The 26616-nt window shown below is 39.9% G+C and overlaps 1 protein-coding gene across 6 annotated transcripts in view; it reads right to left on the bottom strand.

Annotated features, from left to right (window-relative positions):
- Positions 1 to 26616, bottom strand: part of glra1 (glycine receptor, alpha 1) — a 114821-nt gene that overhangs the window by 42944 nt on the left and 45261 nt on the right. For all 6 annotated transcript variants that reach the window (XM_044206197.1, XM_044206199.1, XM_044206198.1 and 3 more), the window contains 2 exons: positions 15397 to 15464; positions 4453 to 4676 (listed from right to left, as the gene is read on the bottom strand). In XM_044206197.1, coding sequence (XP_044062132.1) covers positions 4453 to 4676; positions 15397 to 15464 — 292 coding nt within the window. The remainder of the gene's footprint in view (positions 1 to 4452; positions 4677 to 15396; positions 15465 to 26616) is intronic.

Raw genomic sequence — 26616 nt, 5'->3', positions numbered from 1 at the left:
TAGAAGATATTTGATAGGTGTTGGTTGCAGCCCAAAATGGAGATTGAGATGAATTTTCAACTTCCCAAATATTGATTATCATAATAGGAAAACCTGAAGAAAATACCAACAGGAATGTGACGTTAGAGGTCCTCTGCTAGAGGACTAACAGGATGAAAACCTGTAGCTGAGCAGGCGTACTGCAACATGGGAATGAATCTTGTTTCATGCAAGGCCGATCCGTGAAGCTCAGAAAATTAAAACGTTCAGGGCAGCTGGTCCCGCGTCGTGGTGACACATTAGGTTTCTGAGTCTCAGGCACCAAAATTAATTACAGCTGTCACTTGGAGGGAATGTGTCTCTGCGAAAATCAACTTTTCCCAGAAATGAATGGAAAAAATAATTTATAACTGATATGAAATTCAGGACTTTCATTTTAAAATGAGATATCTACCATTTGAAAAATAAAACACATTCTCAGACATTATTAATGCTCCACTCTACCCATTAGACCTCAATATTTTAAAGATTATAAAATTAGTTGCCTTTTTGGAGCTGTTTATTTAAAACTAGGGACACTGCAGAAGATGTAATCATCTGTGCTTTCAAAATAAATTAGATGCAACCAATGAATATTTTCAATATCAATCAATTTAATTATTTTTCAATAAGTCAATTCATGTGTAGTCTGTAAAATGTAAATAATTGTAAGGAGAAATAAACAGCAAAGCTTAGCTCTGCTCATTTCTGAATTTTTTTAGCTTTCAACTGAAAATTCTTGGTAGTTCCACTTTATAATTGAGTAAAACAATCAATAATATAATAATAAATTCAGCAATTCAGAACTAATACCCATGCAAAAACTTTGATTTCCCATAAAATGTCACTAAATTTGAAAAAAAAATCTCAGCACAAGCTCAGTAGCTGTTCTGGAGCTTTCGATCAAATCACATAATCTTGAATTTGCTCAGTTGCAGAATGAAATATGAAACTCAGTGTTTAAGCCAACATGAATGAGAAGTCCTTCAAGAGCTAAAAATTTAAACATCTAAAAACTCTGTCTGCTGATGAAGACCATGTGATGCAATTCTGCAGAACAGATACTAAATGGATCTTGTGGTTTGACTTAACTTCCAAGGTTAAGATCACCAAATATCATTGATTGTCAGGTAACTTCAGCCAGACAATCTGATTGGTGAAAGACCTTCTTACTAATTCCCATAATGCACTACTTGCAGTGCTGTATTGGTTGCTTTGTGATATGTTGTGGTAATCAGGGAGCTTGTTATCTGTCATATGACTGTGAAGGTTATTCTCAGATAGTACAAGTTAATAACTGCTGGCGAAAACCACCATCCATCACCACCGTCCTCGTGATCTCTAAATCACTAAATGCTATGGTCAACAGTGTTGATTTCACTGAGAAAACCTAAAAAAACCCCAACCCCTGCTCCAGTTTCATTTCTGCAGAGTTTGAGCTGTCAGCAGGTTGTCGTGATGTGCGGGAGGTGATTTCACTGCACACACTCAGTCTTTCTGTTCTGCTCTAACAGGACACCCGCTGCTACAACACGCACGTCCAGTCGGCCTGATGTACCAAATAAACTTCGCCACGTCTGCACATTGTTAAAAGTCCCTGACAGGATGCTGAATATGTATTACACACATGAGGTAGCCTCCACAGATGGCCCACCTTCTCAGAAAGAAGATTCAGCTCTGTGGTTTTCTGTCTGCTGCATCGTGACACCTAAATGCCAAATGCTGACAAAGTTAGTGCCTTGCTTTATACTCCTAGAGCTTTAGATGGAGGTGAACCTCCAACCCTGCTGGTGCTTTTGTTCCAGTACAAGTGGGATTACATGGAAAAATCATGCATTACTAATGCAGGACAGATGGTGAATTTAATGACCCCAACAATTACTGACATTAAAGATATCTGACTACACTATGTACTTTTACTGAATGGTAACAAATAAATTCTGAGCTCAAATTGTGTTTGCTGAGTTTTATCGGAAAATAAAATATGCAAAGTTTGGCAAAGACGACACAATAATAAAATTATTTTCAAAGAACAGTTATCGTCTACAAACAAGTGAAATATCCTATAATCTGCCAGCATACAATCGACTAAAACTCTGCCTGCGGCGTAAACAAAAATTATTTGATTTCTTATTACTTCTACTTGGATGATAATGATAATGATAATGTTTTGGGAGCACAGTTCTCATAATGTTTTGAGAGCTGCAAGCAGGAAGTATAATGTTTTAAAGGAGTCAGTGAGTTAGATGTGGACGACACCTGGAGCCCCGTTTTGTTAGACCATATACAGTAGGTTTACATTTTGGCAAATTATTAGCATTAAAAGTATGCCAACTTAGCTAGTAGCAGTTCCTGTTTGCAGCGCACCCATGGATGTGCAGACAACTATCACTGGATTACTTTTATACTAAAGAAAACTTAAAAACGTGATGACTGATGATCAGGCAAGTTCTGGAGTTCTAAGTCTTTTTTCTATGATTTCTAAGCAGATGTTTATTTGTGATAAGTTATGACTCAGAAAATGTGATCATTTTGATGCTAATTGTGGCAATCGGGTACTAAGGGTTTTAAAGTACTTTAATAGCTTTCATGAGCTGTGTGTCGCAGCCTCTGCTGCAGCTCCCACCACCAAGAGTTCTCTCAAAGTCACACGTTCGGTTGACCAGTTTGTCCACCACTACCTCCTCCATACATTGTGGCTCCATGACCATATCACGCTACTTCTGCCTTTGCTCTTGAAGGACAGGAGTCATAAATCACATGATCAATTAGAGTCTTTATCCTGTGAATGTAAACACAGGTCATTTTAGGCATTTGAACAAAAGAGAATTTCTCAGATTGAATAATCCTAAAATAAGGTATCGTGGTTTTCTTGATTTGCCCTTTTTTCAGTATTTCCTCTTTATTTTAGAGAAAAACATTTGGCATTTTTAATACATGATGGATTTTGTAAATGAATTCTTGAAATTAAAGTATCATAGATTTTCCTTTTGATATAGCACCCCACATGCACAAATGGGACCACATATCAGTGCAGAGCAAGCCCTGCATTTACTTTTGAAGTACAGCAGGAGATTGGACTACATGTGAATCTGGTCATCCAATCTCAAAAAGTTCACTTTCATCTTGGCGGAGATGCGGCCATCGGTCATGACAGAGTAAACAACATTTACAAGACCCACTTTCTCCCCCTTCTCCCAGGACGGTTTAATATCCCGAGCCGCCTCGTCGCCTCCGAGATCAAGCTGATCAACGGAGGGTTCATTCTGATGGTGTCAAGTTAAAAAATGAAAGCGACAGAGGGGGAAAACAGGGTTCATCCCTTTTCTGACGATATTATAAAGGACCAATCCCACTCCTCCTGCTGGACATGAAGGTGAAAATTGAGGTTGATAACGGATCAGACTCGCTGCTGGAATACTAACAGGCTGAGTAGATTACCATGGCTGCTGCAGCGCTTTCTCATTCGCCCTGAGCAGAGGCAATAAAAGCGAGGAGAGGAGGAGGAGGAGACACCAGCAGGCTAAGAGGTTTGTCAGCGGAAGGCGGCTATAACTCTGAAAGCCTTGAATGGGATGTCTTGGAGATACAAGGGAAAAAAAGGGAGGACGTAGAGCTCTGGAGGAAATAAAAACCTCCAACTTTGATGCAAGTGCACTCTAAAGCCGAGGATAAAGGCCTCTGGAATGCAATAAACAGGAAGTCAGAGCCATCATAGTTTTATAACTGATTGTCTGAATATAACCTCCAAACTCATAACCTTTCTCCTTCCTCTTCTGCTATGACTCAAAACTTTTTCTATTACCGTTATATCTCTTTTCAATGATCATTGTACAGTTATACTCCACCAATATCGAGGCACTGTGTTTTTTGCTGCTTGTAAAAAGTTCATTCTATTGTTGCACTGTTAATCAATTAGTCTGGATATGAGCAGGAGACACTGACAATTGAATACATATCCAACACATGTAACATTGTTATCACAGAATTTGCTGCACATATGGTATCATCAACCTCTAAAATCTCTCAGTAGTAAAATTATTTTTTAGGGAAAAAAACAGATTTTGGTGGTTAATTGTTATGCATTTAAAATGAATAGAGTAGTAAAGTTGGAGGAGTAATTTTAGGCATCCAGGGTTACAGAAGTAAAGTGCCGTTATTCTTCTCATAGACAATTTCAGGTGACTGAAAGTTGGAAAACTTCAGGAAACAACTTCATGAAATTCTACTAGTTGAATCATCAGTACAAAAGATGAACGACTGTGCTTGAGGACACAAAAACATCAAGAAGAGAAGTCAGCCAGCTAACTGCTAATGTCAGCTTAATACTTAATAAACCAAATGAAATGGTAACTGTAAGATGCTGCATTAATCAATTTAATACACAGGGTTTTTCACAGTTGGAATCTAAAACCTCACACTTCCTCCACTAACCGTATGCTGTAGAGCACATTGCCGTTTTTAGAGATGCGCAGCAGCTTGTTGTCGGTGGTGACCTCGTGGAAATTGGCCCCCTTCTCGTTGGCAAAGAACAAGTCAGGTTTCCAGATGGAGTCCAACATGGAGGGGTCGAGGTCCAGCGAGTCGTCTGGGTACTCACTGTAGGCCAGCCGAGGGTCGTTCCACTGTTGTCTCAAGAAGATGTTCACTCTGTAGTCCTGAGAGGAGACAGAAAGGACAGACGATATGGAGATGTTAGAGAGAGGGATATGCATCCATATATACACATTTAGTGATAACGATAAGCGACATCACTGAGAATAAAACTGAAAGCAACACCCTGTGCTCTAAAAGTATTTTTTTTTTATTTTCAGTAACTTGTATTGTGCATGAATACATTTTTGCAGCATCCAGCTTCCTACTGCTTCAGTTCAGCACGTAGAACAATTACATGCCAACGAAACAAAGATATATCTATTATGAAACAAGGATCTGCTTCAACCGCAAACAGCGCTCTGTTGTCAAAGTCACACATTTAGCGCACACATCTATCCACCCTGACCTTGTCTCTCAAGGACAACACACAGTGGCGGCATAGGACGCATGTCAAAACACCAGCACCTATTGTTTTCTATGCAAGGCCACAAACTGACGATGTCTAGACGTGCATCATTGCGGGTTGACGTAATCAGCTGGAAGATTCCACTGTCCTATTTCCCGGCATTGAAGCGCATCAAGCGCCTCACAGATCGGCACAGCCCGGCTGCTGCACCTTGACTAATTCTTTTGTCCTCATGTGCTGTCCGATGTGTACCATTGGCGTCAATTGGCGTGTTTCAAATGACACGACCTTTGGGACGCCGCCGATGTGTGTTGCACTTAAGACCATTTGTGTATCGACAACAATATCAAGCTACTTCAATCTTATTCTCACGGTCATGAACATAACCATAGTGTAGGTCTATTCGTGCATCCAATGCTGTTGTTTCTCTGGTGATAAGTGTCTTGTTTCACATCGACTCATTCAGCTGTTTAGTCGTGGGTTTTAAAGCCTTATATCCAAAAATGTCTTTTCAAACATTAACATTTCAGTGCCAGATTTTGGAGTCAGTCCCTCAAAATCAAAGGTGCAAGAGCTTATTGTATTTCTTTAAACATTCAACAATCACATAAAAAGATATTTATCAGAGAAGAAGAACATGGAGAACAACTTCTACACGCACAGGAGCAGAAAAACAGACCAGAATGCAATGCAGCAGCCAGACAAATTACACACAAGTTTAGCTTTTTTTGACTTGCAAAATCTCTCATCTTTTAGCTCATATTAAACTATAACTACCATCTGTTTTGCTCTCACCACATACGACTACTGCAGCTGCATTCTCTGGAGGTCCAAAGTCTCTCTGAAGCAGACGAGGCAGGTTGGAGGGAAATTGATTCGGCAGAGAAATTAAATTACAACAAAACAGCAAAAGTTATAAAGCATAAATCCCAGAAAGACCTTGAATAGAAGGATGTAAAATGTATCCACAGGGAGATGTTCCCTTTAAAAAAAAAGATGAAAGAAAGGGAGGAAAAAAAGGCTTGTCAAGGGTCACTGCACTGCTGACTCAAGCTGCTGTAACTCCATACGGAGGAATAGATCGTCAGATACCGGCAGATGTAGAGATGGAGTGATGGACAGGATTTCGCGGTTGGATGAGCAGGTGGTTATGGGTCTTCATCCATATGTCATTTTCTCATTTTTGTGAATGTAAGAGATTTTACTGATCATGGAGAGTTGTGGCCTCGAGCCATATCTGAGATTCTTTTCCTGCCCGTGAGCCGATGTGCAGCCTCAGATCCTCCTCAGCCTCTAAGACTGCAGTCGACCCGGCTTTTAGCTTTTTTACTCTCTATTCTTGGAGGCTTGCATTTGCTGCTGTTTGATTGATTGATATTTTTAAGGTTTGGTTTTAAAGTGCTGCGGTTATTTAAATAAACAAAAAGCGTAAAACCACACAAAAAAGGATGGATATACAGACAGGCAGATGGATAGTTGAGCTGGAACAAAGCTGGAAGGCAGCTGAAGGTCATGGAGCTGCTGCTCCCTCTTTAGTCTTACACGGGGAGATGGAGAGATACAGTGGGAAGACAGTCAGAGGGATAGATGAACAGAAGACAGAAGGCTGTAGAGCTTTTCTCAAAGATAAGGCCTGTTGGCTGAGTGTATACATTCAAAGATATAATAAGTGCTTCTGTTGGGTTTTTGGGGTTGTTGTTGCAATAAGGAGGATGGAAAAATAACATATCCAAACTGCAACTACAGTACAAGACCGTGGCCGTGGTTTGTTTCATGTCCTTCCTCATTGACGAATGCTGTCTTATTTTCTCTCTTAAATTTGTTCGTAAAGATAAAATAACACAAAATAAGAAAACCTGATTCATCAAATGTGTGAAGACCGTTCTTAAACTGGATTTGTGTTCTAAACAATCTGCCGTTAAAATAAATCATCTTGTATGAGGGCAGCAATCCTCGGTGCCGTTAGCAATGCCATCTACAGACCATCTTAAGAGTAACTGAAAAGACTCCTGCCAGCACTGAAACTAAATATCAGAGTGAAGAGTTGGGGATTTAAAATTAGAAACAAAAAGCATCTGCAAGACGTAGTTTGACGGTCAGCAGCGGAGCAGGAGATAATTCTAAAACACAGTGCATACAGAATTCTTGGAGATGCTGAGCACTGAAATCTAGTGGAACAGACCCTGCAGACACAGTATCATCAAAGTTGTTCTTTGCTTTACTGATCTGAATCAAAGATTCAGAGGTTCAGATGTTCAGTTTTGATTTTAAAAGATTTCATCCAGCTGGAATCTGAGCCGACTGGAGGTTAAATCCAGACTGCAGGACCTCCACCATGCGGCTGTAAGACCTTCAGCCTCCGCTGTTCAACTGAAAGATCAATACATCTCCTACAGGTCTGACTGTGTGTGTGTGTGTAGTCCTGCACGTCTATCCTTGAGGACCAATTTGCGAGTGAGGAGATTTTAATGAAAATGGAAATATTTCAGTCGTCATACATAACGACTAAATAGGCCACTTGTTATTGTATTCCAAAACAAAATGACTCGTATCGGATTTTTTTGATCTGCCAACACTATGGTTATGTAGGGCTGACAAAACATAGAACATATTTTTTTTAAGCTGGAAATGGTATATCAAATGGTTTGTATGTATATCAACAACAAACAATGTGTTCTATTGCTGTTATGTTATTTTAAATACATGTTTAATGAATGTACTGCATTGTTTGTTTATTAGTGGATAAGACACATTTTGAGTTTTCTTGACCTAAATATTTGACTTGAATGAATGATAAAGATAAAGAAAATCTAGTCATTATAACTTAAAGTACTGAGTTGAATAATTTGGCAAAAAGCTTTTTTTACTGCAGACTTTAATTACAAATATTTTGTGTTTTAGTGTATTGAACTTAAATTGTTACAAACAATTTAGTTTCACCATTATCAATTACTTAAATCTTGTAAGGCAATCAGTAATAAAGCAACTTGTCTGGGTTAACAGTATTTTGCTTAGGGTTAGGGAAAGATCATGGTTTGGGTTAAAATAAGTACTTTGTTAAGGTTAGGGACCTTTGTTGTCATGGTTACAACAATAACAACTTGCTTAAGGTTAGGGAACGATCACGGTCGGTTAAAAGAAACCAACGCTGACTGACGGGAGGAAACGGGAAACGAACAGCAATCTCCCATGTTACGGTCCCACGTTTTGTTGACCCATCCGTCCACCCCGACAAGCATTTAAACAAAGGACCAACGGTGTCATTTTTCTGGTGAGAACAGACATTTTGACTGGTCCTCTGTCACCTCTTCAAAGGGTTGTTTTGAGGGTTGAGGAACTAGAATTGGGTTAAAGTTAGGGTTGGAATGAAGAATCAATACAAAAAGATATTAGCTGTTCTCTCAGTGCTTTATTGTACAACCTCCACCGCCCGTTCTCCATTCCCTGTTTTACAATCAGATGGGGTGTCTTTATTCATCGTGGGGTGGCATTTAGCTCGCCCCTCCATTCCCCTAATTGTCAATTATTTTGAGAATATGGAGCCCGGCCACTTCGGCCAGGCTGGAGTCATCATTAAGCTGTGTGGCGTAGCAGAAATGCATTGCAGGGACGATGTACGGCCATGCCAGCAACCGCAGCAGGTGGCATTTAAAGGAGCAATCAGCCACGGTGCTGCGTGTGTGTGTGTGTGTGTGTGTGAAATACAGTCACATAGCAATCAGCCTCAGTGAGACCCCTTTGCCGTTTATCACTGTTTATTAGTATTAGACTGAATATCTCACATGAAACAAATGAGCCTGACCTTTCATGAATGAGTCAAGAATTTTCTTTTGCTCGAGAATGTGATAAATAACATAAAATGGCGCAGAGATGAGGAGTGTCTGTTGATGGAGAGAGGGAACGAGGGGATGCAGACGAGAGGTATGAGCCCGAGCCAGGATCATCAGTCATAAACCCGCCTGTGGTTTGACACCAGCGTGGAAAGGGCAAAAGTCGAGAGGATGGCCTTGATGGTGTCACTAAGGTGCAGTGATTACACATGTCTGTCTTTCTCCAAAGCTAATAGCTGTGATCTTGCTGAACTCTTCAGCACCTGTTCTTTATTTCTCCATGTAAGAAACTCCTCCACCCTGCAGCTGCAGCTGTACATATCTGTGCTGCAACATTCATAACGGTTTTAAAAATACGACTTGAAGCATTTATGATTCATCTGTCCTACATTAGTACTATTCATATCTCATAGTGCAACTCTAATTAAACATGTTAATGCATCAGTGTAAACAAAACTGTAGTGTTTATCAATCAGCTAATGAGCTAGCAGTTTCTTTTGAAATTGCGTGCAAGCAAGAGCATTAGGGATTTCTTTAACTCCGGTAGGGAAATGGAATTTTATTTGTTCATTTCCTTAAAATATTGATATTTTCTTTCAAATAATTCATGCCTGCAAATTTTATAATTCATTCCCTCAAATAACTAAATCACGGTCTAAAGGTTTTCCATTAATTCCATCAAAATACAATTTCGTTCTCTCAAACTATAAATGTTTGTCAGCCCATAATCCTACATAGTTCTATGTTGGACAGTTCTGCCTCCACTCCCAGGGAGGCGGGTCGGCAATTAACTTTTGCCTTTTCATTGACCCTAACCGTGATCTTTTCCTAACCTTAACCAACTGTTGTAGTTGCTTCACCTTAACCATACTTTAACTATAGCTTATTTGCCATAACCACAATCTTTCCTAACCATAACTATGCTGCCGTAGTTGCCATGTGCAGACGTTGTAGAAAGTGAGAATTTCAAAAATGTTGTCATAGAACATAATACAGGCCTTTGCAGAATCGTCCAATGTTTTTTCCCAAAGGCCCAACAGTTAATATTTGATCGTATATATTTAAGCCAAGGCAAGTTTATTTGTGTAGCACATTTCATACACAAAGGCAATTCATAGTGCTTTACAGAAAGAAAAACTGCATAAAACATTAACATGCAAATTAAAAGAATATAAACCTTTTTAAAGGAAATTAAAAAGGCACTAATTTTTTTAAGGCACATCCGCAAAAATAACTCAAGAGTTTGAGTCATGTATCTATTTTTATTGTGTCTGAATTTTGTGTTTTACAACTGTTCAAAGCAATTTATGAAAAAACCATCAGCTTGTCCATAACACCTCAGCTTCATGGGTCAGAGGCTCCTCATGGCTGCAGATGGATGCACATCAAGTGCATTAAACACAGAGGGGGGACGGACGGTGCTACATTCAAGATTCAAATGAGGGGAGAGTAATTTGAGGGAGCAAGTTAATGATTGCAGGGAATTATTTAGAATTGGACTGAATGCATGACTACTTCGAGGTTTATTAAAAAATGTTGTTCACACTGAGATGGCTCCGTACTGAACACTTCCTCCTCCTAAAGACGGAGGAAAAGAGCTGCAGGATGTCGGCATATGTGCATTAAAAAGTGGGACTCTGCATGTCTGTAGGTTCATACTCATGGTTTAATATCCTGACATAAGGCTGTTGGACTGTTAAGTGCTACCCCGAAATTACCATCCACCACCGCCACGCTGCTATGAAACCATTAGCAGAGGAAATGCTGTACTTACACAATACCGAACTCATTTCAACATGTATTAAACTCAGGCAGTAAACCACGCATGAAAGACTGCAATCTTCCTCCTTCTTCTTCTTCTTCTCCTCCCTCCAACAACAACAACAAAAAATGAAAAAAACTACAGAAACAGCAGCAGCCATATTCTAATTCCACGCCTGTCATAACATCCTCCTTGGATGCTGCTCAGGTAGGAAGAGAAGGTAGGAGGTTACGGAGGCTCACACATTATGGCAGCACATCTGCTCTGCACCGACAACACTGCACTGAGAGAAAGAACGATGCTGTTTTCACTGCGTGGCCTCAAAATAAGCAACACCACCACCTGCTGCACCGTGGGATGTCAAATCAATCAACAGCAAACTTATCTCTGGATCTTGAGGTGATTTTGATAAATGACAGGTTTGACCGTTCAGCAAGCACTGATGCAATTCAACCTGGTTGGTCAAAGCTGCAATATGCAACAGTTTTATGTAAAAATCACCTGTTTCTTCAAACTAAATCACACACTGGAGCTGCACGTCACAGATTCAGCCTATTTGACGAAATGACATTTTTGTGTCGACACGGTTACTATTATCCAAGAACATGAAGTGATGAATCAAAACTGGAGGATGATCGTTTTGTTGACATCTGGGAAATAAAAGCAAAAAAAGAGGCCCCAATCTACTGTACATCAAACGACATCATTTTCCAGCAGTTATATATCGAAAATGTGATTCTGACAATATTTAGACCAGCATTGCAGTCAAGAGTGACTAAGTTGATACCAAGACTAAAACAGTGCTAGATCTAGATCAAGACTGCTGAGCTGTGTACAGCTGTAGAGATACAGTGCAGATATAACACAGTCTACAGACACATACAGTAGCTTACGTTTAAATAAAGGTCCAATACATACAATAATTGACACTCACATGGCAGAAATATTGTGCCAAGTAACTTAATTGACCATTAAAACTGCTACTGAAGAAGAAGAAGAAACAGGAGGGAAGATGAATGTCGTGGTTTTAGTCATCATTCTTTAGAACGTCTGGGACATTGCTTAACAAGTCCACCAAACTAAACAACCAAATTTGTCATGTGTCAGTGCCTTGGAAAATGACCCATCTGATCTGGTGCTCCACTGGTTAATGTCTGGCTAGGTTTTGGAAAATAAAACTACTTGGATAAGGCTAGGGAAAGATTGAGGTCATCATGGTTAAAAGAAGCTTAAGTTGACTGACCTATGGTCCTCTGGGTCAAAGTCACTTTAAATCAACCCCAACAGCGTTCGCAGCACTACAACACTGTCACGCTACGTCTGCCTTTATTTCTCAGAAACAAAATTCGGGCTTCACACATTAATACTTTTCTTTTCTTATTTGTATCATACAGACAGTTCCTTTAAGAGAGGAGAAATTAAATGTTTTTAGGAAAGAGTATCTGAAAGCAACTTTACTGGTGTTTGTCCTTTAAGGACGACTACAGCCGCGGTAGAGCTATAGATGGAATGGAGAAAACGACTGAGAGATATGCAGGAAGAGAAAGCCAGTGAGAGAGGGGGGGGGGGAATAAAGCTGGCAACAATACTTTAAGTAACACAGTGTAAAGCCTCCTCATAGAGCTTCGTATGGAGGGCGGGAGAGGGAATGAATGAGCGGCGAGATAACTGTGTGTATGTGTGGGAGGTAGAGGGAGAGGGAGAGAGAGAGGGAGGGAGAGAGGGGTGGTAAAAGGAAATAAAGTGATTGAGGTTTCCGTGTGTAAGGGATAAAGAGCCTGAGAGCTCTGCGGTGAGAGGTATAGCACAAAATGTCACATATAGTAAAGTATAGTGTATATACTACCAACTCCTCTTCATTATATACCTTATATTTGACCTAAAGATAAAGAAGACACAAAGAATGTTATTTTTTACTATGAACGTAAGAACCAGATAACACAGGGTATTGTCAATATACACATTAGGTGAACTGTATATTGATAAGTCCAAATTTTCTAAATCTCTCCTTTTTAAAAATATATTTATTATTAAATTATAATGAGTGTCTTCAGTTTATCAATAATAAGAAATATATACATTACATCAATCTGGTTTGGAAATTATTCAAGATTTAAGTAGGATAAATATGCCTGTTGCATTTTTATCCTCTTTCTTTTTTCTTGGTATTTGATGTCTTTATTCAATAAATATTTTTTAAATACTTTATAAATAACGGTCCAGACGATATGGATGTCTTGGTCCTGTCACCACGATCCATATGTGATACGTGTGTGTGTGTTAGAGAGTTAAATAGAATGGGGTGATCGAGTGTTGGAGGTTTAAGTATGTGTGTTTCACAGCGAGAAAGACAAAAGGAGAGGAAATAAGGGTGGGAGAAAATGAGTCAAAGAGTAGGATGAAGAATGAGAGAAGGGGTTGTGTGTCTGTGTGTGTGTGTGTGTGTGTGTGAGAGAGAGAGAGAGAGAGAGAGAGAGAGAAAGAGTGAGCAAGCAAGTGAGCGGGCAGAGTGCTGTAACAGGAATAAAGCCGTGTACCGCCGGGACTTCAACACGCACTGCGCCATTCTACCACCTCCATCTATCACTGTGCTCTGGCCCCAGCACACTGTGTGCGTGTGTTAAAGATGGAGGGATACTGTAGTCCAAGCTTCCCTTTAAAAAGATTGAAGCAACAACACTGACAGTGGTCTTCAGTGGGCGAACTCAGCCTCAGCATCCAGAAGTTACCCTGCGCTTAACACTTGATTGACATGTTGCTCTGTCTGACAGGCTGTGAGCGGCATCAGAGGCTCCAATGACATTTCAGCTCTTACAATTCAATTTTATTTACACAGACAAAAATCTATTTTTTTTTCACAAGAGTATACGATTGGTACATCATACAGCATCCTCTAAGATCATCGATTCGGCTAAGGAAATGTTTCAAAGAAAAATCTGGAAATCAGAAAAAAATGGGAGAAACCACAGAAAGAGACACGGAGGAGGGATCCCTCATTCAGGACGGACAGACATTTAATAGTTGCAGCATGTACAGAGTAGACAGAAGCAGTGCAGTGGAATAATAATATGGTAAAACAGAATTATAAAATACCCAAGAGCTAGAAAGCAAATGCTACAAAATATTAAGAATTCAGAACAGCTGCAGCCATAAACTCACTGCCTTCTATGATGTTTCTTCAATTTAAATAGTCAATATCGTGAGCAGGGCAAGGACTAAATACAGAAAACCACCACACACCAAGAGTCTACAGGCCTGCTTTGAGCTAAATTCCAATGTCAGCATGCTAACATGCTCAAAATGACAATGCTAATATGCTGATGTTTAGTGGGTACAACGTATTGTTCACCATTGTTATTGTAAACCACGTTCAGGACTAAACACAAAGTAGAACTGAAGCTAACATTTTGAGTGGATGGTTACGGAAGTTATTTCAAATCATAACTGAGGAGGACATGAATGTCTGAAAGAAATTTCATGGGAATTCATTCAACTGTCAAGACAGGTCACTAAAAGCCAAAAATGTCAACCTCATGGTGGAACTAATGGTAAAGTCACAACATTTGGTGCCAACCCATCTAGTCACAGGATAAGTAAAAACTTTGACCTAGTGGTGGTGTTAAAGGAAATGTCAGGGTCCCAACCCATCTAGTAGTTGTTGAGATATTTTAATCTAGACAAAAGTGGTGGACCAACAGACCTACATCTCTAAAGCCATGCTGCTGGCATGGCTAAAACCCCTCAATAAAAAGACCTCAGTGTGGCATATCGCATCTCCAGGCTTTGATATAGTCTACGTATTCCTATCAGATAAATTACAAATACATGTTGTAGACAACTGAGAAGCTTTTAATGAGATGGAATCAACTTATTTTCCATTTTGCACTTTTCAGTTGGTATAGCGCAAACAACTGGATGCAACTAAATTTCTATGAGAAATCCCTTAAAGCTGGTGTAGCAGAAGCTAACCAGGATGTGGTGTAGGACTTTGGCTCTCTGTATCTAAATGTGTAACAGGTCTGAGAAAGGTTTTGCCTCTTTCTGTCTCTCCTCCACTTCCTTCTTGTCTTCCACTTCTGTCTCTGCTTAACTTTCTCCTTCTATCTCAATTTTTTGGATTATTTGGCCCTTCCCTCATTCATCTCCCATCTGTCAGTCTTACTCCCTCCTTCATCCCTCTCTCCTCAGTTTTGACAAGGATCAATTCGGCTTCCGCAGGAGGGAAAATGTGGAATTTGTTCTGCATGACGAGGATCTGCAGCGGCCAGCAGTTTCAATGCAGCAATGTGTGTGAGTGTGTGTTAGTGTGTACTGGGGAGGTTCAGCTTGGGATATCCTCCCTTCCTCTCTAGAAGTGCCTGTATTTCCACAGCTTTCTTTTTCAACATTTTTGCCTTCCTTCCTTCCTCCTTTCTTTCACTGTTTTCCTTCCTCCCTCCCTTCCATTCTTCTTCTGTTTTTTCTTCACCTTCCTGCCTCTGCTTCTTCCGAATTTCCTTATGACACCTTTCTTTTCTCCTTTTGTGCTTCCTTCCTTCCTCCCTCTTCTTCAAAGAGAAAGGAAATAAAAATTAAACTTTGAAACGACGGCAATGCTGATATTCAGCGCATCCAATTAATCGCATTTTTCAGGGCAAAATTACTCAAGTCTAAATGGAGCTGCGACGAGATGTGACATTTTCCATTAGCCGCCCAGCCATCCACAGCCACACACACAAGTGACGATTAAATAATATTAAAATCTGCACGCCGAGCTGTATTACAAAGTGAATAATTGAGCTTACCATTGTTGTTTCAGCGATGGACCCAAAACTGTTGATAAAAATGTTGCAGGTTACGTTTACAGGCGGACCTGCGGAGAACGAAGAGAGAGGGAAAGAGACGGGGAAATTAGATTTCATCAGAGACTTCAGAAAACAACCAGCACGACATAAAATGTATTTACACAAATAAAACACCTCTAGAGATGAAACAATTTAAGATAAGATAATCAGAAACTCCAATAAACATAGCTGGAGTAAGAAAGGCAAAGACTGTATTTTGTGCAGAGGTTAGATGTCTTAACATTGACAGGAAGTTGTGTTTTTCTTCCAGATCTGTCAGAGTCATTCCTGAAGTTGTCAAACATTTTTACAGTAGCTGACAACTCATGCTTAAAGCAAAATCACTCTTTGCGAATCAGAACCATCCCTTATGTTAAAGAAATTTTGCATTTAGACATCTAGCCTGATAATGAGGCTAAACTGACATTTTGTCTTCACTACGTTAATCAATCTGACATTGTGTTTGTGTTGGCTGTCTGCTGTTGGGAAGGGGGGTTAGTTTGCTCTGGCAGTTGCTAGGAGCAGTTAACTTGTTGTTGATCATGTCGATCGAAGAAATATGCCAATTTCTTCGCAAAAAGACAATAGGTAGGCTCGAGCTCATTCAGAATGCTGCAGCCAGAGTGCTAACTGGGACTAGAAAAATACAACACATTACACCTGTACTGAAAACACTTCACTATATATCTACAGTATAGAATTGATATCAAAGTATTATTGCTCGTTTACAAGGCCCGAAATGGTATGGCTCTTAAATATATTTCTGACCTGCTCACTGGCTATAGCCCAATCAGATCCCTCAGATCATCAGGCATGTGTCTCCTAAATGTACCTAGAATTAAAACTAAATCAGGTGAAGGTGCATTTGGTCACTATGGTGCTGTTCTCCGGTACAAACTGCCTGATGACCTGAGATTTGCTGCGGCTGTATCTTCTTTTAAAAACAGTCTTAAAACATTGCTTTTCAGGCTTGGTAGTTAGTGTGTGTGTGTGTGTGTGTGTGTGTGTGTGTGTGCGCGCGCAAATGTTGTAATCCATGTGTGAATGCTGCAGTAGGAGTAGGACAGATGTTATTTTTATGTATGTGTGTGTGATGCATGGGTGGCTAAGAGGTTATTTTATTCACGTGGAGTATTTTATATGTTTGTTTTCTACCTCATTTGTTTAATGTTTTCTGTGTTTCTAGCAAACACCACCACTCACATGGAGCCACATGTGAGCCACACATCTCATTGGAGTGTGTCCACCTGATGAATGTAAGTCTCTTCTTTTAGCTCTGGTTTGGTGTCCACCAACTACGTAGAAAAATAGCTGGCTCCTAAGCAGCTAAATTCTTCCCCAGCTAGTCTCTAACTTTGTCTGTTTGCTGCTTGGTGCTGGGCAGGTAGTGTACCGCGGATTTATCACAGAAATCACCTGCCTGCTGTAGCTGAAAATGGGGTTGATGAGAGCACTGAGAATGAACCACAACAAAATTGCAGGCTGTAATAACAAAACAGTGAGCTGAAACATGCAAACATACTCCATAGAGCTGAGGCGAACTGCAGAGTTGGTGATTTCTCTGTTTTTATGTCACCCCCTTTAACACATAGTCATTTGATCCACTATTAATATAAAAATAGTGATTAATGCAGGTTTAAGATTTCTGTTAGTCGACTTACAAAAACCTTAATAGTTACATCACTCTCATCCATGCTTGTTGCCTTTTGTGACCATTTCTCTGACTCAGGCACAAGACATTAACATCCCCTTCTTAATTCTGACTACAAAACTCTGATCGTCTTGAAAAGAGTCAGTGTCAATGAGCACAACACCGGATCTATCTGAATTGCTGGAAAAAAAGCCTCCTCTCTTGGCAGAGAAACAGGCTTCTGAAAATGTGATGCAACAGATTAAATCATTCAAATATACCATAAATGACCTCTCTGCACTTTTAGTTTTATTCTAATTTGTTGCATTTAAAAAAATATCTATTTGACCTTTTTTTGTATTCCATGTTGTGTGTATGGGAATTTCCTCTCGAAGGACAATAAATATCTGAACTGAACTGAGGTTCAGAATTGTGTGCTTGAGTCTCTGTGTGCGACCGGATATTAGAGCAGCAGAGAAGACTAGAGCTGAAGTGAGAAGTAAACAAAGTGAAAGCAACTGTTTGGTAAAGTGGGTTCTAGCACAAACTGTGAGGCTATACTGAATAAATAGTCTAGTACTCCGATAGTGTCCGACTGTCTGACAACAACAGCAAGTTTGTTCGGGAGTCACTGAGAAGGACAACGTGTAAACATCTCATTACAGCTTAAGAAAACTAGATATGAGAAAATCAATGTCACTTCCGTTTTGAGACTTAAAAAGTGCTGTCGGTCAAAGTCAGGCGATATCAATACACACAGTGTCAATTCAAAGGAATTCATAATGACAAAAATAGTCCCCCTCACTATCCTCTCAGAGTCACAAGGTTGTTTTCAGATGAGAGAGTCAAAGTGAAAGTAAATAGCATTCAGACCTTGCGCTGCGGCTCCATAGATTCGGTGTATTACCAGGTTGTACAAACACAAATGTGATTACTTGGCGGCAGGAGTGGAGTTGCAGTGAGGAGCGTGGAGGATGGCCAAACAGACAGTCGGGCTCTCATCTCTCTCAGGCAGCGGGCATGATATTGGCTTTAAGAGCTAAATCACAGTGAGTCACCTCTAAACTCTTCTTATCCACGGAGTCGGGTGGTCGCTGGTTTGATGATGACAGAGAGTCAATCTACCCAGTATTTATTCAATTACAAAACTGAGCTACTGAGAGGGGGCATCACCTTTTACACCGAGACCAGGAAGCAGCAGGAGTAGTTCAACATTTTGGGAAATATGCTTATTCACTCTTTCTCAGAGTTACATAAGAAGATGCATACTACTCTCATGTCTGAGCGTTAGTAACTATGGAGCGCGAGTCCGGAGGTGATTAGCCTAGCTTAGCACAAAGACGGGAAGCAAGGTTAAACAGAAACAAAGCAAACCTCTCAGCACTTTTCTGACTGTTAAAGAGGCCGAGTGGAAGCACAGCATAAGGAACGGCAACCAGCAACACTCATCTGTCTTTGTAAACCAATGCCCACATAATCCACGGTTTGCAAAGATTCTGAAACCTTCTGTGGATAAAAATACATTAAATCTTGATCATACAGTATTATTGTATACATTCAGAACTTTTCTGTTCATCATAAAAGAGGCATTAGGCTGTTACAAATGAATGCAGGCCAGTCCCAAAGTGCAACTCTGCACTTTTCATGTATAGAAATGTATTACAATCTGTAGACCATTATCTGCTCTTTGTCTGTGAAATAATGAGATCACTGCCAACAAATTTTAGCTGATTTCTGTAATCCCATTCTATTTAATCCACTCTTCATCAGACCTTGTGTGTTAGAAAATGGTATTTAATACTGTGCTGGATTACAAAACGTATTTTTTAATGAGTCAAGAGGCTGCATCACAGTCATATTCTTGACTTAAGGTCAAACACACACACACACACACACACACACACATGGACACAGAGTTTGTGTTTAATGTCCCTGGCTAAACTCAGTGTCTAATTCCACTAGCCGGCGGCTAGCTGCGAATGAAGCAAGGGGTCTGGATTATTTTGATGGCCAATTACTCTCCCTGTCACAGTCTGAGGACTGCTGGAGGCCACTGGGGAGGAATATCATCTGAGAGTCATTCACACACACATACACACACACACACACACACACACACACACACACACACACACACACACACACACACAAGCACGCAACTGTGGTTAAGCTATAGAGTAGAATCAAAGGGTTGAAGATGCACGGTTATGAGGGAAAAAAATCATTAAAGCTAGCCGGAGGCAATCGTTCCCTACGTGACTTACATGTACAGCATCTAATTAGAACAAACAATAGATTACTCACAGGACTGCGTGAGGAAAGGAGGATGAAGTAATAAAGATGGAAGGAAAAAAAACCTTTCAGATATTAAATCAACCAGGTTTGCTTCCAGTGCAGCAAATGAAACTGTCTGCAGATGAAATTAGTTTGTTCCACTGTAGCTAAAGAGAAATAGCTGCACACTGTAGCTGAATGAGGAGAGCAAGGCACTTAAAGTGGCAGAGTTAGAGGTTCAATTACTTCAAAGGTGATAGATAACGGATGCTTGAACTATGGAAGCGCAATGTTTGTTTCAATCAGCCCTAAAGTCTAAAAGCGCCAGCCAGTAAAGTGTGGCACTGCTGGGCTTCTCTTACTGAATTTGATGCATGAAACTATAAACATGGTGGGTCACACATCATGCACAAGCTGATCAACTTCTCTCTTCTGCAGAGTATGTAGAAGTTTTCAACCATGTACATAATAGGTTTGTATATTTTACAATACTTCAATTTATACTGTATCAATTCAAAATTACATATACAAACTTTAAAAACACAAGAAATAGCTACAAGAACATCAGTCCAGACTTAATTTTGTTATGTGTGTGAACTGCGTCCGTCTCTACCTATTATCCCATAATATACAGTATTTGTTTCCTGTAGTTTTTTGGATTACTGTTGCACTCCTAGCAAACCGCACTGCCATGCACCAGTGTCTCTTCTGAGAGCTAAGAATCCCATTTTCAGGTGTTCAGCTGCTATTTGTAGTGTTCATTATTTTTAGGTTCTACAGATTTTGAACAAAAACACCCAGATTCCTTTAACAGAAGCAGATAAAACTGTGCTATACTTGCACCCACATTTATTGTGTTCCCTGCTGCAAGATGACCATAAATCTGGTTATATAAACTGATGAGAAAACTGGGAGGAACAAATTATCATTCACTAGGGTCCCCCAAAGACTTGTAATAACAAATTCCAGTTTCCATCTAGATTTTTGTATTATGGATGTTATCCAATTTTTACCTGTTATTTAGAATTCATCATAAACACCTATTGTAGCATAACATCAATTACTGATTTGAATTATATATTTTACTAATTTTCTTAATTTTCTAAAAAAGAATTACTATAATGATCCCTGTATTTAGCACTACAGGAGTTGAAAGAAACAAGAGGACAAACAAACTGGGTAAAACGCACTGGCAGATAAATGGACTCTAGAAGCTTCTTGGTAAGTAATCACCTCATCTAGACCACCTGACTGTATGTGTCTGACGTATAAAGGCACTACAAAACCCAGTGAGCACAAGCTCTGATATGGCTGAGTGCATCAGAGGGTTTATCCGTAAACCAGCTGGTATTACATTATCACTGTGTTTTTTCTCAGAATGGCTTTTCAGGCCTAACTCAAGTCCTCTGACACATTCCCTCTGCATCCTGGCTTTGTTCAAAATCCCTCCTTCAAAGTCCTCTCGCTCCGTGGCAGGAGGGAGGCGAACGGAGGGATATCATAATTTGTCTTTTCTTGACGTCCCTCGCAGCGCCTGACGCAAAAAACCTGAGGGGGAGGAGAAGCTAATCCCCCCCCCCCCCGAAAAACCTCCTCCTTCTGCTTCTCTCCCTCTTTTCTACCACAGCAGTTCATTTAATAACCATCCAGAGGAGGAGAGAAGGAGAGAGAGACAGTTTGCTTTATAGCTTTCCAATAAAGACAGAAGACGGGGGTGCAGCAGAAAACGAGAAAGAAGCGACAGCTCATTAACTGTCATGGAGGACAGGCTGGCAGTGTGACTCACAGGCTACTGTAGCTGCACACTTATATTCGCCTCAGTGTGTATGTGCCAAATGGCCTGACACACACACTCAGACATGTCTGTGCTTCTTTACAGTACTTGTAAGGACCCTCGATGACATAATGCATTCCCTAGCCTCTTGTATGAAATGAAGAATTTTCAATTAAACCCTTTTTATAATGAAGGAGGTTCAGGCGGCATCAGTATTCAAAATGTATTCAAAATTCTTATCCTGTGCTGTCTGAAAATTTTATTTTGTTTGTTTCTGTATTTGATTCCTTTATTCTTCATAATTTATTTGGGGAGAGAGGGGGTTGCCTTTATTTTGATGGTGCAGTTGAATATCGACAGGAAAGGGGGAGAGATAGGGGCGACATGCAGCAAAGGGCCACGGGCTGGATTCGAACCCAGGCCGCTGCGGTAAGGACTCTACCAGGTGAGCTACTGGGGCGCCCCTGATTCCTTTATTTTTTGACGTTTGAGAATTTCTCATGAGTGTACAATGTTAAACTCATTTGTGTTGTGATATTGACCCTTCGCTTAACCCCGCACCCCTTGGTTATTGTTGCTACTCCTACGTATGCAGTGTCTAATAACTGTGCCAGATTTACCAACCAAAATCCATAGTCATTTTCAAAACAATGGGTCCTTGATTTCAGATAAAAGACAAGAGTAGGCTTCTCATTTAGGCAACAGTTGATTTTGCTGGCTGAAGTGAGAACTGTCACTGTCAGATTTTATCAGCTAGCCTGGTAATTAACACTTTGTTAGTTGGAAACTCTGTCTCTGGCTGACATTTCAACACGCTCTTTAATCCATCCATTTTGGTTTTGGAAAGGCAATGAAAAAGGCTCGACCATCCGAACTCTTTAGATACAGATTATAGTTCTTGATAGAGCCCAGTGCACACCACTTTGGGATGTGGAGAAATCCAAATCTTGACAGGCCTGCCATGCCTAGTTATGGTTGCTAAGCTACGATTGGACAATCTCTGTCTGTGGGAGGGTGTAGCAAATGGTAGTTCTTAGTGTCCTGATACAGGCTTGGATGTATTATCCCGTGTGCTGTGACTGTACGTATGGGTGGGACTAAGACTATTTTTCCAACGATACACACCTGAATCTTTTTGATTTCTGTGCACCTGATGAAGAGCCAATTTAGGTACGAAATGTTGGAACTTTTCTTTGAGATAGGAATTTTAATGAGAGCAGTTGACAGTGTCAGGGGCCTTGATCTAAACCTAATTCTAACCTGAACCCTAAAACCACTACAAGGTTGGAAACTTAAACTGGTCATCATAAAGATAGTACACATGCACACACACATGCACGCAGATGAACATATACCCTAAATGCACAGACATACATGTACTGTATACACACATCTACACAAATGATAAAGTGACAAACACACACAAACAGTACATGCACTAATTCTACACACAGTGTACAAAGGACAAACACATATACAGTATGTGCAAAAGAGCAAACATGCTCGATAAACAAACACACCAAATTACATGTTTACACACACAAACATACACACAATTACAAATAGACACTGAACCAAAAGACAAGCACACACATAAACAGAAATATGCATATGAACACATATGCAGGTGCATTTGGGCATATATGGAACACACAGACACACACGCATGTTAAACTGAAGGACATATACAGTATGCATGGAGCTTAAAGGCTGCACCACACACACACAAAACACACATTAACACTCATTAACATACAGTTTAGCACGGATACATACTGTCTACACGCCTCATTGGTTTTTAATCTTTTGCAGCTGATAACTTTTAAATATGTTACACACAGTCCTTGTCCTCTGCATGTATTGGAAGTTTGTCCCTGCTGGCCACCGTTCATTGAATCAACATCGAATCAACAAAGCAAATCCATTGAATTATTAAGTATTCAAATGTAGATTGGACAGTTATATAACTAAGTAACTTAAATGAGTAAATTCACTTTTAACTCACTAAACTATTAACACAGTATTGACTATATTTCATAAAACTGCACTGAAAATGATGAGGGTTTAATATTTGTTTTGAAAAACAAATATTATATGAATATGAATTATTTACACTATTCTGTGAATGTTTTTGTGAGATAAATTTCCACTCTACCAGCCCTTGGCATGTGAACTAAAAAGTTAATTTCACTCAATATAACACACACATAATCAGACACACACACACACACACACGCTGAGGAGGCCAATCAAGGCCAGCGACTGTGCTGTAGTCCTGCTGAGGTGTGTCGGCACAAATAAATCCCTCCCTTCTTCAGCTGAACTCCACTTTCATTAAAAAGAAGTGACAACAGCAATAAAGCAGGATGAAACAAACAGCTCGGCCTCTCAGCACTTCTGCTAACTGCAGCCACTGCAGCCTCTTACTGAAGAAATGCTCTAAACAGTCCCTGAGCTCTCTGGCTCTATGTGTATAATTTCTCTGTATGCCACGCACAAAACAAAAGCTCTAGAACAATTTGTACAAACCGGTGCCATTAAAAAACATTGTGGGGGCGCCTTCCTGGCTGCATTTGGTCTCCAAAATCAGACTTCCTTTCTGTTAAGCTTCTGGAAGTTTCCAGGTTTCATCAGCTTGTTGGAAAACATCTGAACTTTGTTTTAACAGGGAGGACTCTCTGTGAATTTCATCACAGAGAAAATTAAAATGATTAAACTTTCCATTCAGTTTTTTAGGTAGCATGTAAACACCCGCCCCACCCCCGTGTCACATTTCCTGTCAACAGCTCTTTTGTACACTATGAGAAATAAAGATAACCTTCAAAAAGTGATGATCACCAGTGGTTTCAGATTGCCATTTTGGAGGAGTACACTGACCGCCCAGGAATTCACAATCTTATGATCAAAATGACTGATGCAGATTCTGCCAATATCTGTAATATTTGCAATATCTTGCAATTTCATCAGATCTCGACACTTTTTCTGCAAAAATATATTCTTGCCAATTTTGCAAATCAATGCAAAGAAAAAATGTGTCCTCATTTGTGTAAAAGGCACCTTTTATGTTTCATGTCACCCTTTGTGAGTACAATAAAAAGTTTAAAAAACAAAATCCAACAAGGCATTTTGCTTATAGACTAGCAGTCCACTACTACTGTAGCCATCAGCAAGATCACAAAGGACTGACATTTCTTGCAGGAATAATAAAGAATAAAAGAATGAGACGGGACATTGACTGTATGCATCACTGCAATATGAAACAGAAACAATGAATGTGAGAGTGCATACTGCTGTCTAACTTGCACAAAACATGTAGTGGATGTACAACATATAGTGAAGTATATTTGGTGGAATATTGGTTATTCGTAGAACCTTTTAGTTTTTAGCGTCACGTTTGCTGGTCATCATCATCTACTAATTTTTCACCTCAGAGCAGAACTGACAAAGAGAAAAGAGTGTTTGGTGGTTATCCAGGAAGTAGATAGGTCTAAATACAGATGGTATCAAGATGACAGCCTGATAAACCTGCTGGGAAGTGCCTGTAATTGCTTTTTTAATGATTAATAGTTTGCCGGGTTTTGTACTCCTCCATCAACAGACTTAGAGCTTTTTTCAGTGTCAACTTAACATCTCGTCCTTGTTGTGATTTTAAAACTGACACTGGAACCAGCGCCAAGCTGCCGACTGAGGATGTGAATTCCAGACATGAGCCTGTGGGACTGTTTTACTGTGTTTGTGTCAACACTACCTCGAATTGAGTTTCATCATTACTGAAAACATGGCAACTTGGCATATTTTTGGTTCTGTATCTCATCACTGTTTCAAGGTAAAGCTTTCCATTCCCACTGGAGCCACTCTTATTACAAATGTGTCCACTCATGACATTGGAAGGCGTTTTGGATTAAAGCATCCACTAATCAGCAGGTTATGCCACGTACACCAAATGCCATATGTTAGGATGATATAGCAGGTGCATAAAGACTGCAGGGAGCATTACTGTTGTCAATGTAGTGTAGAATCTGCAATCCAGTAATGCCAAATTGATACTTACAGCCACCATGTCTAGTATCTTTAACCCAATAAGAATTGATGCAGTCTATGTGTTTCCTTTTCATAAAAGGTAAGAACTGAGAAACGTCTTTACAGTTTTATATAATGAAATTATGACCTACATCTGTTAATGTTTCCATCTATTTGAACTAGCTCGGCAACAAGCTTGCTATAATGTTTGCAGTATCAATTTGTCATTAGGACAAACAAGGAAGTAACAGACCAGTCACAACAACAAGTAGGATTCAGCCAACATCTCTGCTAACAAACACGCTGTTTCCATTATAACGAATGTAAAAACAAGACATGACGCATCATTCTTGCCCATTCATGTCAACTGACCAAAGCAACATCCAAGACTCTGTTCTTCAGAAAGAAAGACAGCACATTAGCAGGAGGCAGTGTGACCGGTCTTATTGTGCTTCACAAGGTTTATGGGAGGACATCATGTCTTGTTGTACAAAGCTTTGGGCTTTAACGTCAGTGTTTGTTTCCTTTTAACAATGAAGACAATCAGGTTACTGATATCGTTTTAGTTGCCTAAACTTAACCAGACCTTAATGTGATCATGAAAAGCTCATGTGTCATTTTGGAATCGACTGACAAACGACATTTTGTTATATAGGCATGTGATTTGTTGCACAATTGAATGCTTCTGTCAACATCCTCTGTCTTTGCCCTCACTTTCGAGTTTTACTTGATACTACATATATTATTTAACATGTCACTTGAATGCAAAGCAACAAAAAGAGCCATCATTTCTGTTTGGTTTTCAATTTAGTCCCTGCAACTTAGCACAACTTGCTTCAAGATGGCAGAATAGACGTTGGCTTACAAACATACTCTTCTTGCCTCTTCATCAACCTCCAGTGAGGTTTAGAGGTCTCATCAGCATTAATCCAGGACTCACTGCAGCCATCCTCAAGCCTCTGGTGGTGGCTTGATCCCCATCTGCCAACAATGACTCAGCCAACAGCCGGACTTCCTCACAAACAAAACTAGTCTGAAACACTGCAGCGCTGAAAGCAGTCACAGCTCACTTCATGTTGAGGACAGAGGCGGCTGAGCTGTGCGTGTCTGAGGAGCAGATTTAAGTTTTGATGACCTCAGGAAGTCAAACTGCCACATGTTGTTGGCGGAAGGGGAAGTTGAATCCTGAAATTCCTTCAGACGAGTGTATTTTGGACTCATTCAGAAAGAATCAGCAGTGCTGAACTTTGAATTTGAACTCCGAATACGTTGACGTTTTGAACAAGAATAAAGATTTATGAGCACATTGCTTAATTCTTTCAAACAAATATTAGTGTATCTCAATTTTATTTTATTTTATGTTTTGAAGAATTAAGTTTTGTTGCGAAATGGCAACGAAAAAATCATAAAACTTTGGGCTAATGAAAGAAATTTTAAAATGCCTTTAAAAAATCATAAAACACATGGAGGGCAATCGAAAACC

The sequence above is a fragment of the Siniperca chuatsi genome, linkage group LG8, assembly GCF_020085105.1.
Source record: "Siniperca chuatsi isolate FFG_IHB_CAS linkage group LG8, ASM2008510v1, whole genome shotgun sequence".
NCBI lineage: Eukaryota > Metazoa > Chordata > Actinopteri > Centrarchiformes > Sinipercidae > Siniperca > Siniperca chuatsi.
The sequence above is the reverse complement of the archived record's forward strand: the minus strand, read 5'-3'. Positions and strand labels throughout refer to the sequence as shown.